Raw genomic sequence first — 20,789 nt, 5'->3', positions numbered from 1 at the left:
GAATCATGAGTCCTCTACCGGCACCACCTACGGCTCCTAGAACGCTTCCACCAGCGTTGTCTCCGCTCCATCCTCAACATCCATTGGAGCGCTTACACCCCTAATGTCGAAGTACTCGAGATGGCAGAGGTCGACAGCATCGAGTCCACGCTTATGAAGATCCAGCTGCGCTGGATGGGTCACGTCTCCAGAATGGAGGACCATCGCCTTCCCAAGATCGTATTATATGGCGAGCTCTCCACTGGCCACCGTGACAGAGGTGCACCAAAGAAAAGGTACAAGGACTGCCTAAAGAAATCTCTTGGTGCCTGCCACATTGACCACCGCCAGTGGGCTGATAACGCCTCAAACCGTGCATCTTGGCGCCTCACAGTTTGGCGGGCAACAACCTCCTTTGAAGAAGACCGCAGAGCCCACCTCACTGACAAAAGGCAAAGGAGGAAAAACCCAACACCCAACCCCAACCAACCAATTTTCCCTTGCAACCGCTGCAATCGTGTCTGCCTGTCCCGCATCGGACTTGTCAGCCACAAACGAGCCTGCAGCTGACGTGGACTTTTTTTACCCCCTCCATAAATCTTCGTCCGCGAAGCCAAGCCAAAGAAAAAGATATATATATATGTATATAAAAGTACTCCATTTATGCATTTGAATACACCCTTGAAGAGGTGAACTAGGTGACATTAGATGGGGCAACTTGACCAATTCGTCCCTTTTTCAGACCACAAAGGTTCTCCGATGTCATGCTGTGTTTAACAGTTCAGATCTATTTTTTTAAGTGAAGCTGGAAGCTTTTCTGCTCCTCGGCCCTTGTCATGGCCTTCCTCCATCTGCAGCCCCTGCACGAATGCCTCCCGGCCGCAGGGCTCCACCTCCTGGCTCCTCACCGGAAGTGCGGTCCCACCGGCGCAAAATGGCCGCCTCGGAGGCTGGCGGTTGAATCCATCGAGCAACAGCTTCGGAGCGAAATATTTATGTGCATTTAAAAAAAAATTCATCGCGGCAAGGCATTGACAACTCAAAACACCCCGTCAATAGTGGAAGATGGCACGGGAACCGGCAAGTCAGCTTTTCGTACCGTGTGCGTTGGGACCGGGGGGGGTGGTGCGGCGGTTGGAGCAACGCTCGTTGTCCCTTCATTAACTGGGCGCCAGGACCTTTTCATGAGAATAGAACGACGGGGACCTGTCCGAAGGAGGCGGTCGAAGCCTTCCCTTGTCCGGTGGCCGGTCTGGTCTGAGAGGAGGAGGGAGGGAGGAGGAGGAGGGAGGAGGAGGAGGGAGGGAGGAGGAGGGAGGGAGGAGGAGGAGGGAGGGAGGAAGGGGCTTGGGGGGGGGGTGTGTTTGTGTCTGTATCGCCCCCTAGTGGCATGGAGGACGCAGCGGGCAGATGCTGACGCGCTCTCTGTGTTGGCCACTCAGAAATCTGGACATGGCTCAATCAAAATGAGGTGCGAGATGAGCTGGAAATCAGATGCCATTGCATCTAACCTGGTTCCCAACAGTAACAATAACTATTATGTTCCACCTTGCATATAATATTCAGCATAATATTCCATGTAGGTATCCAAAAGCCAAGCAGAATAATCATTGAATTTACAGGCAATCCCACCCTGATCCAATTCCACTGTTTACAAGTGTCTTCTAACTATTCACCCTATACCCTATTCCTGGTGGTAGTCTCCAGCCACTTTCAGGTGCTCAGACGCAGATAATGTGCCGGCGGACGCGGTGGGGGGAGTGCAGCTGGGACGTTCAGGTGGCCGCGGGGAAGACGCCTTTCTGTCACCTGAATGTGCCGGCTGAAGGAGAGCCGCGTCTGAGCAAACACCGGACTGTGGCCGTAGTCCCACTGCTGCTTTCAGGTGCAACGGGGGATTCTCGGAGCCGGATGTCAGAAATAAAACTTCTCACACATGAGTCTCTTTAAAACTGATGACACGACAAGCTTTATTTACAAGTCTGCAGAGTTGGACTCAACTGGCTTCTCACCAGTTAAGCCCCGATACATACAGTGCATTGATTTTTATACCCTTGTTGTTTGCCCTTCCCCTACTTATTAATACTGTTTTAATTGGTTAGTATTGCAAAAGCATTCTAAGTACAACTGCATTTTTAATTATCACGTTCGTTACGTACGCTGCGAACTCTACATACACTAAATTCTGTTTCTCACCCTTCTTATCAATCTTTTGTCTCCTGCATGTCTCTCACTATGACCATGGAAAGATATGTTTAAAAAAACATATCCAGCTGAACCTTTTGTCCTTGGCTGCTAGTAAGCTCCCTGTCCGTTCTGGCTTCCCTTTTTATGATTAAACATCACATTTTAACTTAAACCATTTTAACCTAAATTCTCTATATATAACAATCCACCCCTTTCTCTCTTTAAAATGTGTGTATGCAAAACCAGAGTCCATCAGGGCATGGTGGGCCTGAGTCACCCTTCCAACCGTTAAGAGGGAAAGGAGTGGTATTAGGAATCTGTATATAATGACCCATATTATTTCCTTCTTATTACGGGGTAACGGCATTCTAGTGATTCCCGCAATCCGTTCAGGGGTAATCCGTTTCTGTCCTTTACTTATCTGGTGTCCCAGATATACCACAGTTCTCTCAACGAACTGTAACTTGTTCCTGGACACCCGTAGACCCTTTTTCCCCAGATAATTCAAGAGTCTAATTGTATCTCCCCTCATTTCTTGTTCCTTGGGTCCTGATAATAGTAAATCGTCCACATACTGCATTAGTTGGGAATCATCAGATTGTGGATAGTCCGCCAGGATTTGTTCTAGCATTTGTCCAAACAGGTTCGGAGATTCAGTGAACCCTTGGGGCAATACAGTCCACCGAAGCTGTCTCCGTCTACCTGTCCATGGATTTTCCCATTCAAACGCGAACATATCTCTACTTTCCTCTTCTAATGGACACGTCCAGAAGGCATCCTTCAAGTCGATAACACTAAACCACTCATGGTCTGGGGGAATCCGACTCATAATAGTATAGGGATTAGGCACCACTGGGTGGTGGGTCTGAACAATAGCATTCAAACTTCTTAGATCCTGAACTAGGCGATAGGATCCATCTGACTTTTTCACTGGGAGTATAGGGGTGTTATAAGGTGACATGCATTCTTCTAATAGTCCGTCTCGTATTAGAGTCTCAATTACCGGCTGTAGCCCTTTTCTCCCTTCCAAAGAAATAAGATACTGACGTTTCCTTACCGACTGATGACCTGGTATTAATGTGACATGTAAAGGTGGGATGTCCAGACCTCCTCGATTTCCCTCCTTATACCAGACTCTCTCGTCAATCTGCCGTTCATCCTCTTCCTTTAGAGCACAGAGGTGGACTCGCACTTCTCCGTCCACAGGGAGAGCACCCAAACATAGGAGAGCCTGTAAGTCCCTTCCTAGGAGGTTAAATCCAGCCGACGGTAACAACAAGAGGTCTTGTACCCCTTCTCTTTCTTCCAGTTTCACTGTTACTTGGGGAATTATTGATACCATTCTGGGAGCCCCTTCTATCCCAGAAATTTTCAAATTACTTTTTACAGGTTCAGTCCCGATTGGCACAGTTATTACACTACTTCGTTCCGCTCCTGAGTCCACCATAAACACCACCTCTTCTCCCTTGGGACCAATTTTTAGTTTTACCAGGGGTTCCCTCTTATACTTGGTCCCTAACATTTGGAACCCCTGACCCCCCTAATCTTCTTCCATAAGTTCGAGGGCACGCAATTCCCTCTTGTATCGGGGGCATTCCCTCTTAAAGTGTCCTTCCTCATTGCAGTAATAGCACTTAACGAACCTCCGGGGTCTTCCCTCTCTTGGATATCTTGGATTGTTTAGAGGAAGGTTTTGTTTTCTTTCCCCTCTGGATTCGGCATTCATCTGTCGGATAGTCTGTACCATAACCTTTGTCGCCCTCTTTTGATCTTCTTCTTCTCTCTGCACATATACTTTTTGCGCCTTTTTTAACAGGTCGCTTAGGGGTTTTTCGCTCCAGTCCTCCTCCTTTTCTAGTTTCTTTCTAATGTCCTGCCATGATTTGGAAACAAATTCAATTCGAATAAGCTGTTCACCCATTGGTGTACTAGGGTCCACGCCCGCATACTGTTGGACATTCTTTCTCACCCTCTCCAAAAAATCAGTAGGGGACTCGTCTTTCCCCTGGTGGTTCCCAAATGCCTTGGTGAAATTGTGACCCTTTGGCACAGCCTCCCGTATCTCTTTAATTGTCCACTCTCTATATTGTCTCATACTTGCCAATCCCTCGGGTGTTCGTTTGTCCCACCTGGGTTCATTTAAGGGATATTTTTGTTCATGGGGTCTGGGGTCCCCAGGTTGTTCATATTCCCACATGAGGAGGGCAGCCCGTCGAATCATCTGCCTCTCCTGGGGTGAGAATAATGTTCCCATTATTGCCTGCATCTCTTCCCACGTATATGTGTTTGGTCCCAGGAATTGGTCGAGCTGTTCGGCCAGTCCTATAGGATCTTCCAATAACTTTTTCATTTCTTTCTTAAATCCCCGCACCTCTGTACTAGTTAGGGGAACATTCACATATCCCGTTCCCCCTCCCGGTCCTCCCATAGGAACTTCCCTCAGGGGATTTAGGCTTATTGAAAACTTTGATGGTCCTGGACCAGTCTGGGATCTTGTCCAGGGTCGGTTTACCGGTGGAAGTTTAGGGTCCGACTCCCTTAATTCATTCTTTTTTTCCCGGCCCCTTTCGGGGCAATCAGATTCATCACCTTTCCCCTCCGGTAATGAGCTTTCCTCGGGCGCAGTAGGCACCGGGGGAATATAAGGAGGGGGAAGGTTGTCCAGAGGTTCCCACTTCTTTTCTCCCGCTACCCTCAATTTAAAACATTTTGTTAAGGATCCTGGCCAGGGAACCCAACAAAATGCATATGCTGACTCTTCTTGATTCACCTTTGGTCTCGAATTTACATATATGTTTAATGCTTGTCTAACCCAATCCTCATCAGATCCAAATTTCGGCCACCAGACCGAGGAACCTTTAATAGGTTGTTTCGACCAAAGGAGACAATATTGAACCATCTTTTTCTTGTTTTTGTCTCGATATCTTTTACTATCCCAATTTTCAAACATTCTCCCCAAAGGGCTGTCAAGGGGAACTCCCAGGAATTGTCCTGAATTTTCAGACGAGCCCTTAGATTTTGATCCTCCCATTTTCCCACCTAGATCCGTTTATCGTTGCTGAGGACCCTCTCATTCTGGACCCTACTCCCTTCTTCTCAGACGCCTCGTCGGAGGTACTGTCCCTCCTTCGGTTACCACTGAGGTTTCCCTGGGGTCGACCCCTCTCTTCTCGGCACTTCGTCGGAGGTGCTGTCCCTCCTTCGGTTACCGCCGAGGTTTCCCTGGGGTCTATCCTAGAGTCCCACGACAGGATCCTCACGCCACGACAAAAGCTCTATACCTGATCTATTACGTTAGGTTTTTTTATCCTAACAGGTGTATCCCGTTACACCTGTTACCCAATCCCCACACCACAATCGTAAGTCGTCACTTACCGGTGTCTTCTCGGGGATTGAACCGTCACATTTCTCCTCTCCGTCTTGTCGTGTCACCTTGTCCGGATACCACTCGCTCAAGCCGCCCGAAGCGACGAGCAAGGGACTAGGAGCCGCTGAACTCAGCGGGGTGCACCACCTCCGATGTCCCTCTTCTCGCCTCCCCTCACGGCTGGAGTGTAGATCCCGGACGAGCCCCCATTTGTCAGAAATAAAACTTCTCACACATGAGTCTCTTTAAAACTGATGACACGACAAGCTTTATTTACAAGTCTGCAGAGTTGGACTCAACTGGCTTCTCACCAGTTAAGCCCCGATACATACAGTGCATTGATTTTTATACCCTTGTTGTTTGCCCTTCCCCTACTTATTAATACTGTTTTAATTGGTTAGTATTGCAAAAGCATTCTAAGTACAACTGCATTTTTAATTATCACGTTCGTTACGTACGCTGCGAACTCTACATACACTAAATTCTGTTTCTCACCCTTCTTATCAATCTTTTGTCTCCTGCATGTCTCTCACTATGACCATGAAAAGATATGTTTAAAAAAACATGTCCAGCTGAACCTTTTGTCCTTGGCTGCTAGTAAGCTCCCTGTCCGTTCTGGCTTCCCTTTTTATGATTAATCATCACATTTTAACTTAAGCCATTTTAACCTAAATTCTCTATATATAACACCGGAGATTATACCTACAGGAGGAGGGTTAGGTAAATGCTCCTCCTGGCTGGGTTCTCCACTTTCGGGTGGCCACCCGACAGCCGCATTGGGGTAGAATATGCGGCTTTACATCAGGGTATTTTGGCCGCCTGAAAGTGCCTTCGGTCTTTGCCAGTCTCCCTACTCCACCTCTCCCACACTTCTGTCCAGTATCCTAATACCTCTTCTCATCCCCAACTCCTTGCTTGTGATCTCCTCTTCCTACCTTGGTCTCAAAAAAGGATCTCAACCCAAAACATTGTCCATTTCTCAATGTGGATGCTGCCTGAGCTGTTGAATTCCTGTATCTCTGTGTAAGAATTTTGTATCATTCAAGAAGGGGGGAAGGGGAGGCAGCGGACAGAAAATTAGCCTGACCTCAGTGGTTGGGCAGATGTTGGAGTCAATTATCAAGGAATAGGTTACGGAGTACTTGGAGGCACATGGTAGGTTAGGCCAAAACCAATGTGGTTTCCTTAAGGGAAAATCTTGCTTGACAAACCTTATGGAATTTTTAGAGGTGACAAGCAGACTAGGTAAAGGAGATGCAGTGGATAATGGGTATTTGGATTTTCAAAAGCCCACACATAAGGCTACTTAACAAGATGAGAGCCCATGGTAGAAGAGCTAACATGGGTAAAGCATTGGCTGATTCAGAATACAGGGATCATATTCTGGTTGACTGCCAGATGCTAGTGGTGTTCCACAGGGTTTGGTGTTGTATACCAATGATTCAGATTGTGGAATGAATAGCTTTGTGGCCAAGTTTGTAGGTGTTACAAAGGTAGGTGGAGAAGGTGGTGGTGTTAAGGAAACAGGAAGTCTGTAGAAGGTCTTAGATGAACTGGAAGAATAGACCGAGAAATGGTAAATGAAATACTATGTTGGAAAGTGTATGCTCTTGCACTTTGGTAGAAAAAAAATTAATGGACAGACTATATTCTAAATGGGAATAAAATTGAAAATATGCAAATGGACCTCGATGTCCTCATGTAGGATATCATGTATATCTGAAAGTAAACTTGCTCATTGAGTCGGTGGTGAAGAAGGCAAATGCATTGGTGGCATTCATTTCAAGAGGGAAATGAGAGCAGAGATGTCATATTCAAGTTTTATAAAGCACTTGTGAGATCTCGGGGTATTGTGAGCTGTTTTGGGCTCCTCATTAAAGAAGGGGTATGCTGACATTGGAGAGGGTTCAGAGGAGGTTCACAAGGATGATTCCAATAATGAAAGGATTATCATTTGAGAAACATTTGACAGCTCTTGGCGTGGACTTGTTGCAATTTAGGAGAATGAGAGATTATCTCATTGAAACATTATGAATGTTGAAAGGCGTGGACAGAGTAGATGTAGAAAGGTTGTTTCCCATGGTGGGAGAGTCCTAGACAAGAGGGCACAACAGGATTGAAAGAGAGAGATGCAGAGGAATTTCTTTAGCCACAGGGTGGTAAATCTATGGGATCTGTTGCACGGGTGGTTGTGGAGGCCAGGTTATTGGGTGTATTTAAGGCAGAAGTTCTTGATTATGGGGAGAAGGCCAGGTAGTGGGGAAATGGATCAGCTCATGATTAAATGGCAGGGCATGCTCATTGGGTGGAATAGCCCATTTCTGCTCCTACGCCTTATGGTCATGTGTTTTATAAACTGGAGAGTATAGTCCCTACAGTGTGCTGAATCTCTCTTCAGAGAAGAATCCTCCTGAATTCAGGAATCAGTCTAATATTCCTTAGATTACATCCATTCATCACAATGGAAAAAGGTGCTTGATTTATTTTGGTTTTATTATTTCCAAAATTTCTTAAAATTACAATTCTTGTAATTATTTACAATATTTAATGAAATAGATTGATAAAATATTTTTACTATTGAAGTCATTTAAAAATATTTCATTGGCTTTGGCAGCCCACTAATGTCAGAGTGATATAGGATATGGTCCGATTATAATGCTGAACCTTTTTCACCATTTGCGGCCCTTAGGGAAAGTCTCTTGGTAGATGCTGGAAGACACCACATTCAGCCCTCTGCATTTTGACAATAGGTGCAAGAGTAAGCCATTCGGCCCTTTGAGCCAGCATCGCCATTCACTGTGATCATGACTGATCATCCACATTCAGAACTCCATTCCTGCCTTCTCCCCCTATCCCTTGAAAGCATCCAGAGAATTGGCCTCCACTGCCTTCTGAGGCAGTTTTTCCTCAATTCCATTCTAAATGGCCTACCCCTTATTCTTAAATTGTGGCTTTTAGTTCTGGATTCCTCCAACATCAGGAACATGTTTCCTGCCTCTAGCATGTTCAATCCCTTAATAATCTCATATGTTTCAATCAAATCCCCGCTCATCCTTCTTTCTTTCTTTTCCAATCTTTTTATTATTATTATAATTTATAAACACATACAGTTCAAAGAGATATGAAAAATACATAGTAAATAACGAATTAATACAGAGATATTAAACAATAATATTGCAGAATAAAAATATATCATTAAAAAAATTTTTTTGATCAGTTTAGAGTATGAACTATCTCTAAAAAAGATATAATTAATAAAAATATATAAAAAAAGAGAGAAAAAAAAACCCCAAAAAGGAAGAAAAAACAAATCTGAATTAAAAACTTAAAAAAATTTTTAAAAATACCTACCGATATAGCTAAACCACGCCGATCACTCCAATCTCATCTAGCAGCCCAATTATCATACATATCCTTCTAAATTTCAGTGTATTCAAGCTCAGTTGCTCCAATTTTTCAACATATGACAGTCCTGCCATCCCAGCGATTAACCTTGTGAATCTACACTCCACTCCATCAATAGCAAGAATGTCCTTCCTCAAACCTGGAGACCAAAACTGCACACAATACTCCAGGTGTGGTCTCAATTTCAGTTTCCATTGTATTAGCACTAAGGCCAATTACAAAAGTAATTAAAAGAGGGCAGAAATTATAGAATGTTTAGAAATTACTTTTGGATAATGTGCAAAATCTGTATATGTATTTATGGAAATCATTTTGTGCTTTATGCAACTGGCAGAACAATAATTAAGTTGTACAAATGTAACATATAATATGCTTTGGAATTTGTGTTTAGTGAATAAAGTAACCACAGAAATATGCAGAAATCTCGCACCTTGAATCGCATGGAATACCATTGTATATCTCTAGTTTCTTTTCTGATAAACTTGTATAAATCAGCAACTCCAATTTATTTATCTGATGACTTACAAGAAAAGACATTGTTATGTTAAATGATTAGATGATGTTGCAGGTTATGGCAATGTAAAACAAAACTATGGGAAGGCTATACTTTGGTGAAATTAATGTGAAATATGAAATGTAAGAGATAAAAGAAGGAATCATCCATTTAATTTCTCATGCCTGCTGCACCATTCAATATGCAGGGGAGCAGGCATGAGAAATTAATGGATGATTCCTCTTAATTCACTTCTGACCTCAATCAATCCAAACCTCGCACTATCTGTGTTACTTCCTGTAACCAGGAAGTACAGTGGTACTTACCTACTGTAAATTGTCCTTTGTGTGAGTGATATAATCTCCAATAAGTTGAGGGGAAAGTGGGGAGAATAAATTGGGATTAGTGTTAATGAGTGCTTGATGGTTTGTGAAGACTCAGTAGGCCAAAGGATCTCTTTTTGTGCTCTTTAACTAAGTGCCATTTTCTATCAATAGTGCACTTTTTATTCAGTTTCTAAAAAAAAAATGTAATTCTCTGTTTTGAATACACTCAGTGATTCAGCATTCTTGGCTGAAGTAACTGCTTCGAATCACAGTACTGAAGAGCCAACATTATTTTGCAATTGATTTTTGAAACTTTAGCCAAAGGAGACATCAGTCCTGTGAAGCCCTTCCTTGGCTCCCTCGTCCACTCCTCCCTTTGACTGCAGGAAATGTAACATTTGTACCTACACATACACCTCCTCCCTCACCACTACTTGGGGCTGCAAACAGTCCTTCGAAGTGAAGCAAAACTTCACTTGTAAATCTCCATCTGGTGCTCCATTGTAGCGTCTACATCGAAGAGAAGGAACGCAGACTGGGAGATCACTTCAGTGAGCATCTTTGCTCTGTCTGCTGCAATAGCTGGGATCTCCCAGAGGCAGTCCATTTCATTTCCCTGCTTCATTCCCATGCCTACATGTCTGTCCATGGTCTCATGCACTGCTAGACTGAGAACACCTGCAAACTGGAGGAGCAGCACCTCATATTTCGTCTGAGCACCCATCAACCAGATGGCATTAAAATCGATTTCTCCGGTTTCTATTAGCTCCCCTATCCTCCGTCTCCTCCCTTCCCCCTATCCTTATGTCTCCTTTCCTATGCTTTGTGTGTCTCTCTTTCCATGTCTCCTTCAGGTCTGCATTCACAAAGCCACCCCATTCCCTTGATCTATTCTCACTTTTCCTTTCCAATCCTCCAATCCTTGTCCAAAAATGCCTATTGGTCTGTGCTCCACCCCTGCCCTTTCTTCCCTCCTCCCCCAGCCTTTTTTATTCAGGCATCTGCCTGCATTTTGCTCATTCTTTAAAGAAGGGCTCAGGCCCAAATCATTGACCTTCTATGGATGTGTGCTGCCTGACATGTTGAGTTCCTTCTATATTTTTTGTTTTACTACAATCACAGCATCTGCATATTTCATGTTTCACTCTAATTTTGTTTAATACCTTATTGTGTGGTATCTTATCAAATGTCCAGACCTGCCACATGAACTAGTTCACTGCCAATTATAAATTCAAAATCTGCAAATTACTCAAATGTAAATTCCCATTTATAAATCTACATTGATTCTATCCAAGTCTCTTATTTTCCATGCTACTACTTCGCTAACAACAGATTCTAGCATTTTGCTTGCTATTGATGCCCAGCTGTTTGCTTTCTTCTTTCCTAAATAGGTTACATTTGCCAACTTCTAGATTCTATGGAATTTTGGAAGATGAAACCTAGTTTATCCATAACGATGGCCACCTCTTTCAGAACCTTAGGATTCAGGTCATCAGATTCAGGAGATTTATTGAGTGTTCAGGCCAATTAGTTTTCTAATAACTTTTGTTTTTTTTTAGTTTCTTTGAGCTCTTCATTCACTCTAGCAGTGTCATTCTCCACTGATTTTGTAAGTTTGTTTTGTGCCTTCGATAATTATTTTTTCTTCCATTTCCGTATTCCCTACTATAATTTCTCCTTTCTCAGTCTGTCAGGGACACGCGTTCAAACTTTAACAACTTTTTTTTTACAGGAAACTCTTTTCATGTTTCTCAGAATGTTCATGTTTAATATTTTTTAAATTTAGACATAAAGCATGGTAATAGGCCATTTCGGACCATGAGTCCATGCCACCCAATTTATACCTAATTAACCCCGGTACATTTTGAACAGTGGGAGGAAACTGGAACACCTGGGTGAAAACCTATGCAGACACGGGGAGAACATACAAACTCCTTACAGGCAGCACAAGATTTGAACCCCAGTCCCTATCGATGGCGCTGTAAAGGCATTGCACTTATCGCTATGTTCAATTTTTACTTGTGAATACCTTCATTCTTTCTTGAAATCTGAAATGTCCCCAATCTTCTTTGCTTTTTTTTGTAAAATTTATAAGCTTTTTCATTGGTGGTGATGTTTGCTTTGACTTTAGCTAGATGACCTTCCCTGTTTACATTTTTTTGCATTATATATGTCACTTGTACACCATGCTGTCATTCTTTAATGTTGTTCATTGTTTGTTTACTGATATATCTTGTAAAGCAATGTCCTGATCTATTATAGCCAACCCACATCATTTCCTTTTCGTGCATCCCACTCTCGATTTTTTTTAAATCTATTTGTAAATTCACTTAAAACATGTAATTTATTTTTTTTATTTCAGTCCCCACAAATAAACACTTAATCAGACTCAAATTTAAATGAGTAATGGTAAATGCTATGTTTAAATGCTGTTGAATGTACAGTACTGACTGACAAAATAAATGGCCACGTTGTGCAGCTTCATTTACTAGACTCAATTCATCATTCATTAGTCCCAAGTATCAGTAAGTGTCGAGAAGTGCTTGTTTACGGGAAGATTAAATCAACAGGTGCAATGGATTAGCCAAAGTTTACTAATGGAATTATTTGAAGGAACCAAAAGAAAAATGTGCAGTTATATGTAACTTCACTGAATATTCAAAATAATTAACTAATAAATTCGCCAATTTGTATTTTTCATTCATTTTGTTATATTTATCGGTGGTTTATAATGAGAATTGCCATTTTTGATGCTTTGTTGAAACCCCAGCAAAATAATGAATTTTGCTTTCCACAGAATTCAAGATCCGTCAGAGAACTTTGACTTCCTGCCTGCATTTATGACTTCCTTTTTGATACGCAGGGCCTAATTTATTTCATAATGGTGAGTGTTATTCCAATTAAGGAACTTTATTGTTAACCCATGAATTGAAACAATGGCAAATTAATTTTCTTAAAGTTATTCTGATTTATAAATTGATTTTGATAAAGGAATTAAGTTGATATAAAGATTTCAGGAAATATACTTAATTATTTTGAAATAAGACCAGCAGGTCACAGGGAGAGCCTCTGTAGCATTCTCTGGCACAAGTCAGCATTTTAAATGCAAATATCTTGTTTTTTGTAATTCTTTATTTATCACACTATGAACCATATCAACCAATATATTTACAGATGCATCTCTTTAAATATTCACAGTGACATTTTCTCTTTTTTTCCCCCATCCCTCCCTTCCCCCTTCCCAACTCCCTCCAAAAACAGTAAATATTGGACATATAAAATACAATAAAACAATATCTTTATACAAAAGGAATACAAACAAAAAAAGACGTATCATCTACTTATTCACATTAAATCTGATCGTGTTTATCTTCTTATCATTTTAGGTGGTGGCAGACCTAGGCCTGCTCTTTCTATTATGTTCCATATATGGTTCCCAGGTTTTTTCAAACATTGTAACTTTGTCTTTTAAATGATGTGATTTTTTTTCCCCAATGGAATACACTTAAACTTGGTTATATATTCCATTAATGTTTATAGTTATAAGGTCCAACGTGGCCATCTTATATCTTTATTTTCACTTCTTTTCCGCCTCTTCACCACCTCCATCCCTTTTTTCCATTACTGTTTTTTGTTTTCTTTTTTAATCTCAATATATGACAATGCATTTAAGAGATAATCCCCACAAGCAATAACCCTTTAACCCCAAATGAACCTCCCCTCCTTGGATTGCCCCTTGTCCCTTTTTTTTTTTTTTTTTTTTAAATTTTTTATTTTTCACACCATAAATCACAATAGCCATGATATACACTTTTTCTTTTCCACACATTTACAGTGACTTTTTCTCCCTCCCCCCTCCCTCCTCCCAAGCCACCCCCCCATCCCTCCCCCCTCTCATCCATTTTAGTTATACAATCTAGGTTGCATTAATTCAGTTAGACAATGTTGTCATTCAACAAAAATACACCAGAAATTCTACTGAGTCCATTTTTTTCTTCTCTTCTCCTTCCATCAACTTAGGTAATGTTTGTTCCCGGTAGGTTTTCGCTATTGTATTTAATGTAAGGCTCCCATACTTGTTCGAATATTTCAATATTATTTCTTAAACTATATGTTATTTTTTCTAATGGAATACATTTATTCATTTCTATATACCATTGTTGTATTTTCAAATTATCTTCCAATTTCCAGGTTGACATAATACATTTTTTTGCTACAGCTAGGGCTATCTTAACAAATCTTTTTTGTGCATCCTCCAAGTCAATTCCAAATTCTTTATTTAAGGAGGAATCCCCATTCAGATGGCAAACGCAGGCAATAAGATACCTAGGTGTGCAAATAAACAAAAATCTAGGCCAATTATATAAACTCAATTACAATCCACTAATGAAAAAACTACAGGACGATTTAGAGCATTGGAAAGAGCTACCACTAACACTGATAGGAAGGATAAACTGTATTAAAATGAACATTTTTCCAAGGATACTATACTTATTTCAGGCATTGCCAATACAACTGACAGAAAAATTCTTCAAAGAGTTAAAGAAAATAATAAGGAGATTTTTATGGAGAGGGGGGAAACCGAGGATAGCACTAGACAAATTAACAGAATGGTATAAACAAGGAGGCTTACAATTGCCAAACTTCAAAAATTATTATAGAGCCGCACAATTAAGGTACCTATCAGATTTTTATCAAACAAGGGAAAAACCAGACTGGACGAGACTAGAATTAGATAAAATAGGGGAAAAGATACCTGAACACATATTATATAAATGGGACGAAAAATTGGTACAACATAGAACTTCTCCAGTATTACACCATCTCCTCAATATATGGAAGAAGATACATGTAGAAAGAAATAAAATAAATTACCAAATACCAAAACTAATATTGACGCAAAATAAGCTACTCCCTTTTACAATAGACAACCTTGCCTTTAGAAAATGGGAAAAAAAAGGGATTAAAAGAATAGAAAATTGTTTTTCAGGAAGTAGATTCTTATCCTTTGAACAAATGAGAGATAAGTACAATATAACGGGAGATACAGCGCTGGCATATTACCAACTGAGATCCTACTTGAAAGATAAATTAGGAAGCAACTTGAGTTTACCAGAGGGAAGTAACCTTGAATATGTGATTACAGATACAATGTTAATCAAAAGATTTATAAAAAATATGTATATTAAACTGCAAGAAAAGGAAAATGAGGAAACAAATGGTAAAACTAAACAAAAATGGGAACAAGATTTAAATATAAAGATAAAAAAGGAAACATGGGAGAAGTTATGCTCTGGAACGATGAGAAATACAATAAATACGAGGCTGCGTATGATACAATATAATTGGTTACACAGACTATACATTACACCGCAAAAGTTAAATAAATGGGACCCAACAGTATCTGATAGATGTTTTCGATGTAAAAAAGAAAGGGGAACAACAATTCATGCAATCTGGACATGTGAGAGAGTAGAAAAATTTTGGGATGATCTCAATCAGATATTAAATAAAATAACAGAAAACAATATACCAAAGAATCCAGAGATCTTTCTCCTAAGATTGCCCCTTGTCCCTTGACGGCAACCACAACTCCCCTTTTCATTCGGTTTACGAACTACTCGCAAGCATCAACCGATTTCGCAGTGACCATTATTCTCCCACCCCAGCCCCCCCAGAGAACACTATTTTTCCATACTTATAACAAAGCTCTCTCTTTTTTTCCCCATTCTTCCCCTTCTCTTATCCATCTTTAAATCTTTAGATATACGTTATCTTTACTTTATATTTTTACATATTTTTGTATATTTTCTTGCCAGTCATCCTTCTTGTCACTCCTCCTCCTCCTCCTCCTCTCTTCTCCTGTCCTGCAAATGCTCAGCAAATTCTTGGGTTTTCTTTGGGTCCGAGAAGAGTCTATTCCATTCCCCAGGAATAAATACTTTGAGTACTGCTGGATGTCTCAATATAAAGTTATACCCTTTCTTCCATAAGATTGTTTTCACCGTGTTGAATTCCTTCCTCTTTTTTAAAAGTTTGAAGCTTATGTCCGGGTAAAAAAATATTTTTTGTCCCTTATATTCCAACAGCTTATTGTCTTCTCTAACCTTCTTTCTTGCCTGCTCCAGTATGTTTTCTTTTGTCGTATATCTTAGAAATTTTACCAATATGGATCTCGGTTTTTGATGTAGTGGCGGTTTCGGTACTAGCGCTCTATGCGCCCTTTCGATTTCTATTTCTTCATGTAAATCTGTCGTTCCCAGCACCTTCAGGATCCATCCTTTTATAAATTCCGTCATATCTGACCGTTCTTTTTATGTTGTTTCGCTTACTGTAGTTTTCCAAAACGTCAATTTTTTATGACAATAAATCTTGTCTCTTTAATTTTTTTTCACTCTCTTCCAACTTCCCTCTTAAATCATTTATCTCTATTTCTACAGCAGCTTCTCGTTCCTCCGCATTTTCTACTCTTTTCCCTATTTCAGTCATGTCCAACTCTAAGCTTTGCATTCTGTCTTCAGCTCTTTTCATTTTTTCTTTTGATTGAACTAAATTCTAATTATAGCCATTCTTTTAATGACCTCATTTGTTCTTCGAAAAAGGCTTTATCTAAACTTTGTCCTTCTATTTTACCTTCTTCTTTCCTTTGAAATTCTTGGTCTTCTTCCTCCTCTTCTTCTGTGTCCGTATCTATGACTGTGTCATCTTCTCTTCTCTTTGTATCTGTGTATCTTCATCCTTCTCTGGTGAGCTGCTTCTGTATCCTTGTTGGGCCTCCAGTTGCTGTGTCTCCTGTTGTTGGGCCCCCAGCTGCTGTGTCTACTGTTGTTGGGCCTCCTGCTGCAGGTTGACCCGTTGTTGGGCCTCCCGCTGCAGGTCAACCCGCCGCTGGGCCCCCTGCTGCAGGGCCGACCCACTGCTGGGCCTCCTGCCGCAGATCGTCCCCCTGCCGATTGCCCTGTTGCCGCTCACCTTCTTCCAGCCCTTCATTCTCACCACTCTTCTTTTCTTCTTTCTTGCTCCCCCAGCCGAACACCCAGATACTGGGCGTCTCTCAGCTGGCCGCTCCCCAGCTGGCCGCTCCCCAGTTGAGTCCCCCTCCCGCCAGCATTAACCTTTTCTTTTGCTTGTGCACTGTGCACGCGCAACTCTTCGTGTATGCGCAGTTGCGCACCTCTTCTTGACTCTGAGAGCCATTTTTGAAGTCTGCAAGTCGGAAGGACACCGCTCCTCTGGGGACTCACCAACACTGGAGATCAGCCGCTCCTCTCCACAGTGGCTCTCTGCTCCGACGTGCAGGTAAGGCCTTCTTTCTTCTCCAGTGATTTTCTTTCTTCCGTTTTCACTGTTATTCTTAATTTTTCTCTTTTGGGTGCCATCTTCTGTCTCTTCTCTGTAACTTTATCTTTCTCTTCCTATATTTTATGTTTATTGAGCTCTGTTTTTCCTTTTCTCTGAAGAGGGCTGGTTCCACCCGACCAGCCACTACTCCATCATGTGACTCCCCCAAATGCAAGTATCTGGAGGAATGGCTCTCATGTCCAAAAAAGTTAATGGCAGAGGCTCTCCTTCCCACACTATCCATGAACAATTTGAATGCTTGCACGTCCATTGACTTTTCCCTTCTTTATGTCTTTCCATAATTTCCCTCAAACTCTCATTGTGTATTGAGATCATCTGATGTAAAGCCTGGATGAATTGCTATTTTCTTCAGTTAGAATTTGGGAAGACTAAAGAGATTACATATTCTGTACCTTTGTCACCAATTCTATCCCCCCAACCACTGTGGCTGATCTATTCACATGTAAGCCAATTATTTCACAGACTCATACTCAAACCCTACTTCTTGCTTATTATAGCGCCACCAAATTCCACCTCAGTAACATTGATTACCTCAACCCTATCAGCCCATCAGCCTACTGTACCATTGTTCCCTTTCCACTAAACTACTAATCTGCCAGCACCTTTTGTGGAGTTCCATAAATTTAGATCTTTCTCCTGGATTTTGTTCACTTAAAAATGCTTTAACCAAGTCTATTCTCATCCAAAACAATTTTTTAAGATATGTTCATTTTTAAAATTTTTTTTTATTTTTCACATATCCATACCATATCAGTCAAAATACATACAAACATTTCCCTCTTAAATATACACAGTGGCATTTTCTCCCCTTTTTCCCCCCCTACCTTCCCTCCCCCCTCCAAACCCATTAAACATTTAACATATACAATACAATAAACCCATTAAACAATGTCATCACACAATGAAAATAAACAAGAAAATTGTGTCATCTACTTTTACACACTGGATCAAGTCATTTTGTCTTCTTATCATTTTAGGGGGTGGAGGTCCGAGGCAAGCCTTCTCTATTATGTTCCATGTACAGTTCCCAAATTTGTTCAAATAATGTGACTTTATTTTTTTAATTCTATGTTATTTTTTCCAATGGAATACATTTCTTCATTTCTATGTACCATTGCTGTACTCTCAGGCTCTCTTCTGATTTCCAAGTTGACATTATACATTTTTTTGCTACAGCTATGGCTATCATAATAAATCTTTTTTGCGCTTCATCCAGTTTGAGGCCTAATTCTTTACTTCTTATATTACTTAGAAGAAAGTTCTCTGGATTTTTTGGTATGTTGCTTTTTGTGATTTTATTTAATACCTGATTTAGATCTTCCCAAATCTTTTTCACTTTTTCACATGCCCAAATTGCATGTACTGTTGTTCCCATTTCCTTCTTACAGCGAAAATATATATCTGATAATGTTGGATCCCATTTTTTTAACTTTTGGGGTGTGATATATAACCTGTGTAACCAATTATACTGTATCATACATAACCTTGTGTTTATTATATTCTTCATAGTTCCAAAGCATAACTTTTCCCATGTTTCATTTTTTATGTTTAAATCTTTTTCCCACTTTTGTTTGGGTTTATAGGTTATTTCATCATTTTCCTTCTCTTGTAGCTTGATGTACATGTTCGTTATAAATCTTTTTATTATCATTGTTTCTGTAATCACATATTCAAAGCTGCTTCCTTCTGGTAATCTCAGTCTGTTTCCCAATTTATCCTTTAAGTAGACTTTCAGTTACCAACTACCAAAATGATTATTGATGCAAAATTAGCTAATCCCTTTTACAATAGTTAACCTTTCCTTTAGAGAATGGGAGAGAAAAGGAATTAAAAGAATAGAAAATTGTTTTTTGGGAAATAATTTATTAACATTTGAACAAACAAAGTACAAATATGGAATAACTCATGGTACAATGGTTGCATACCACCAACTGAAAGATATGTTCATTTGAAGGTCTGAATGCATCTGTTTCAGGTGTGTTGTGTTTGCATTCATTCACACAGCATTTTTGTCATGTAAATATTTAACACAGAAGAACTTGAGACTGCTGTATTTACACTAATTTTTAAATCTTATCCTATGTACTTGCCTCAATTTATGAAAGGAAATGAATATAAGCTATTATCTTATTTCTTCCTGATTATTTAATTAATAGTTGCTATAAGAAAGAAATTCTTTGCATTGACCTGAAATTTCTTCCTGGGAACCCTTTAAGTTACTTGGTTGTGTAAATTTATTTTCAACAGTAACATGTTCTATTGTAATCCTAAAATGTATGATTTTTAGATAAATTGCACATTCCAGTTTGGTCCTGATGGAAATCAAGGATTAATCTATGTTCAATTGACAATGCTGATTTTGATTCATGAGATATAATCAAGCAATGGAATAGAAACAATTTTTATCTTTTTCACTACAACCAGTAAACCATTTGAAAATATTGTTCCTTCTCAAATCTTCAGAGGAATTCTCGGGAAGGAAAACAACATGCCAGAAATGTTCTTGTAGATTTATAGAAAAGAAAAACATTGTTCTTTGGACTGTTTTCCTAATTTCTCTTTAAAGTCTCTTATCTATTATTAGGACAGCAAATAATTTGGGATGCCCTATCTTGAACAGTAAATATTTTGAGAAAAAAAGGGATCCTCAGAACTTATTGTAGAGGATTTCAAGTTGTCTCACCTCTAAATTTCCTTACTAAAAACATTTTTCTTCTGCAGTATCACGCCTTGGAGTATGCAGTGGATCGTGCAGAGGTGAGTCATTTACACCACTCCTCTATTCTGCTGTGTATTATTGCACTGTATCTTTTACTTGGTTTGATTATTCCTTATAAATCACGATTTTTAAAAACTTTTTCAGTATATAATTGGATGTGCCAGGCAACGACCTCCAAAAAGAAGGCATTCATCCAGTGGAAGGTAGTATTTTATAATTAAAATATTTTATAGATGTTTCTGACTTAGAAAATTTGAAACAACTGATTTTTAAAAATTTATTACCTTAGGAAATCCGTACTTCAGAAACTATATGATTTGTACATGGAAGAATGTGAAAAAGAGCCAGAGCTGAAGGTACCTTTAATACATGCCCTCATTTGTAGTTCATTTTTCAAAGATCTGCTTGTAAATTTTCAGAAAACATTTTTTTAATCATCAAAAATTTAAATTTTGTACTTTTGTCAACTGTACATACAAATGAAAGTTTTGTAAATAGTTGGCAAGAAGAAAAAGTAGTATTCCATTTTTAATTTTACAATAATGGTTTCCACACAGCTAAAGGAATTTATGAATTCCTTGTATCTTGAAAAAACTTACTCATCTTAAAATTAGTTATTTTCTAGTTGATATCTCCTGGAAGACTGCATGACTGTATGGTTCGATGAACAATGTAGATTTAAAACATTGCCAGCTGAATTCCTGATCTATCCTCAGTTAACTACTGTCAACTGCTGGATCCTATTGACTGTCCACAAATCTTGTTGTCAGCATTACTAAAATGATCAACATTCCTGATGGTATGTAGGAATGTGCTCCCAAAGTATATTCGGAGATTTTGAAGGAATGGTAGCTTTGATTAGGCCTTGAACGTAGAGGTAGTCTTCTATACCTTCTTCCTGAAGGTTGCAGTAAGAAGTTGTGACCAAGGTGATGTTAGGTACTTTCTTGA

At 39.9% G+C, this 20,789-nt stretch overlaps 1 protein-coding gene across 9 annotated transcripts in view; it reads left to right on the top strand.

The window, feature by feature from the left end:
* Positions 1-886: 886 nt before the first annotated feature.
* supt20 (SPT20 homolog, SAGA complex component) overlaps positions 887-20,789 on the top strand; it is a 94,110-nt gene continuing 74,207 nt past the window's right edge. For 7 of the 9 annotated variants that reach the window (XM_069891694.1, XM_069891695.1, XM_069891700.1 and 4 more), the window contains exons 1-5: positions 887-1,059; positions 12,555-12,641; positions 19,841-19,876; positions 19,983-20,041; positions 20,128-20,194. In XM_069891694.1, the coding sequence (XP_069747795.1) occupies positions 12,639-12,641; positions 19,841-19,876; positions 19,983-20,041; positions 20,128-20,194 (165 nt within the window). In that variant the 5' untranslated portion in view covers positions 887-1,059; positions 12,555-12,638. Of the gene's footprint in view, positions 1,082-8,961; positions 9,109-12,554; positions 12,642-19,840; positions 19,877-19,982; positions 20,042-20,127; positions 20,195-20,789 lie in introns of all 9 variants that reach the window. The other 2 variants (XM_069891692.1, XM_069891693.1) reach the window with 2 other exon arrangements.

Source organism: Narcine bancroftii, chromosome 7 (assembly GCF_036971445.1).
Source record: "Narcine bancroftii isolate sNarBan1 chromosome 7, sNarBan1.hap1, whole genome shotgun sequence".
Classification (NCBI taxonomy): Eukaryota; Metazoa; Chordata; class Chondrichthyes; order Torpediniformes; family Narcinidae; genus Narcine; species Narcine bancroftii.
Note: the sequence above shows the minus strand (reverse complement) of the source record. Positions and strands in the feature narration are given on the sequence as shown.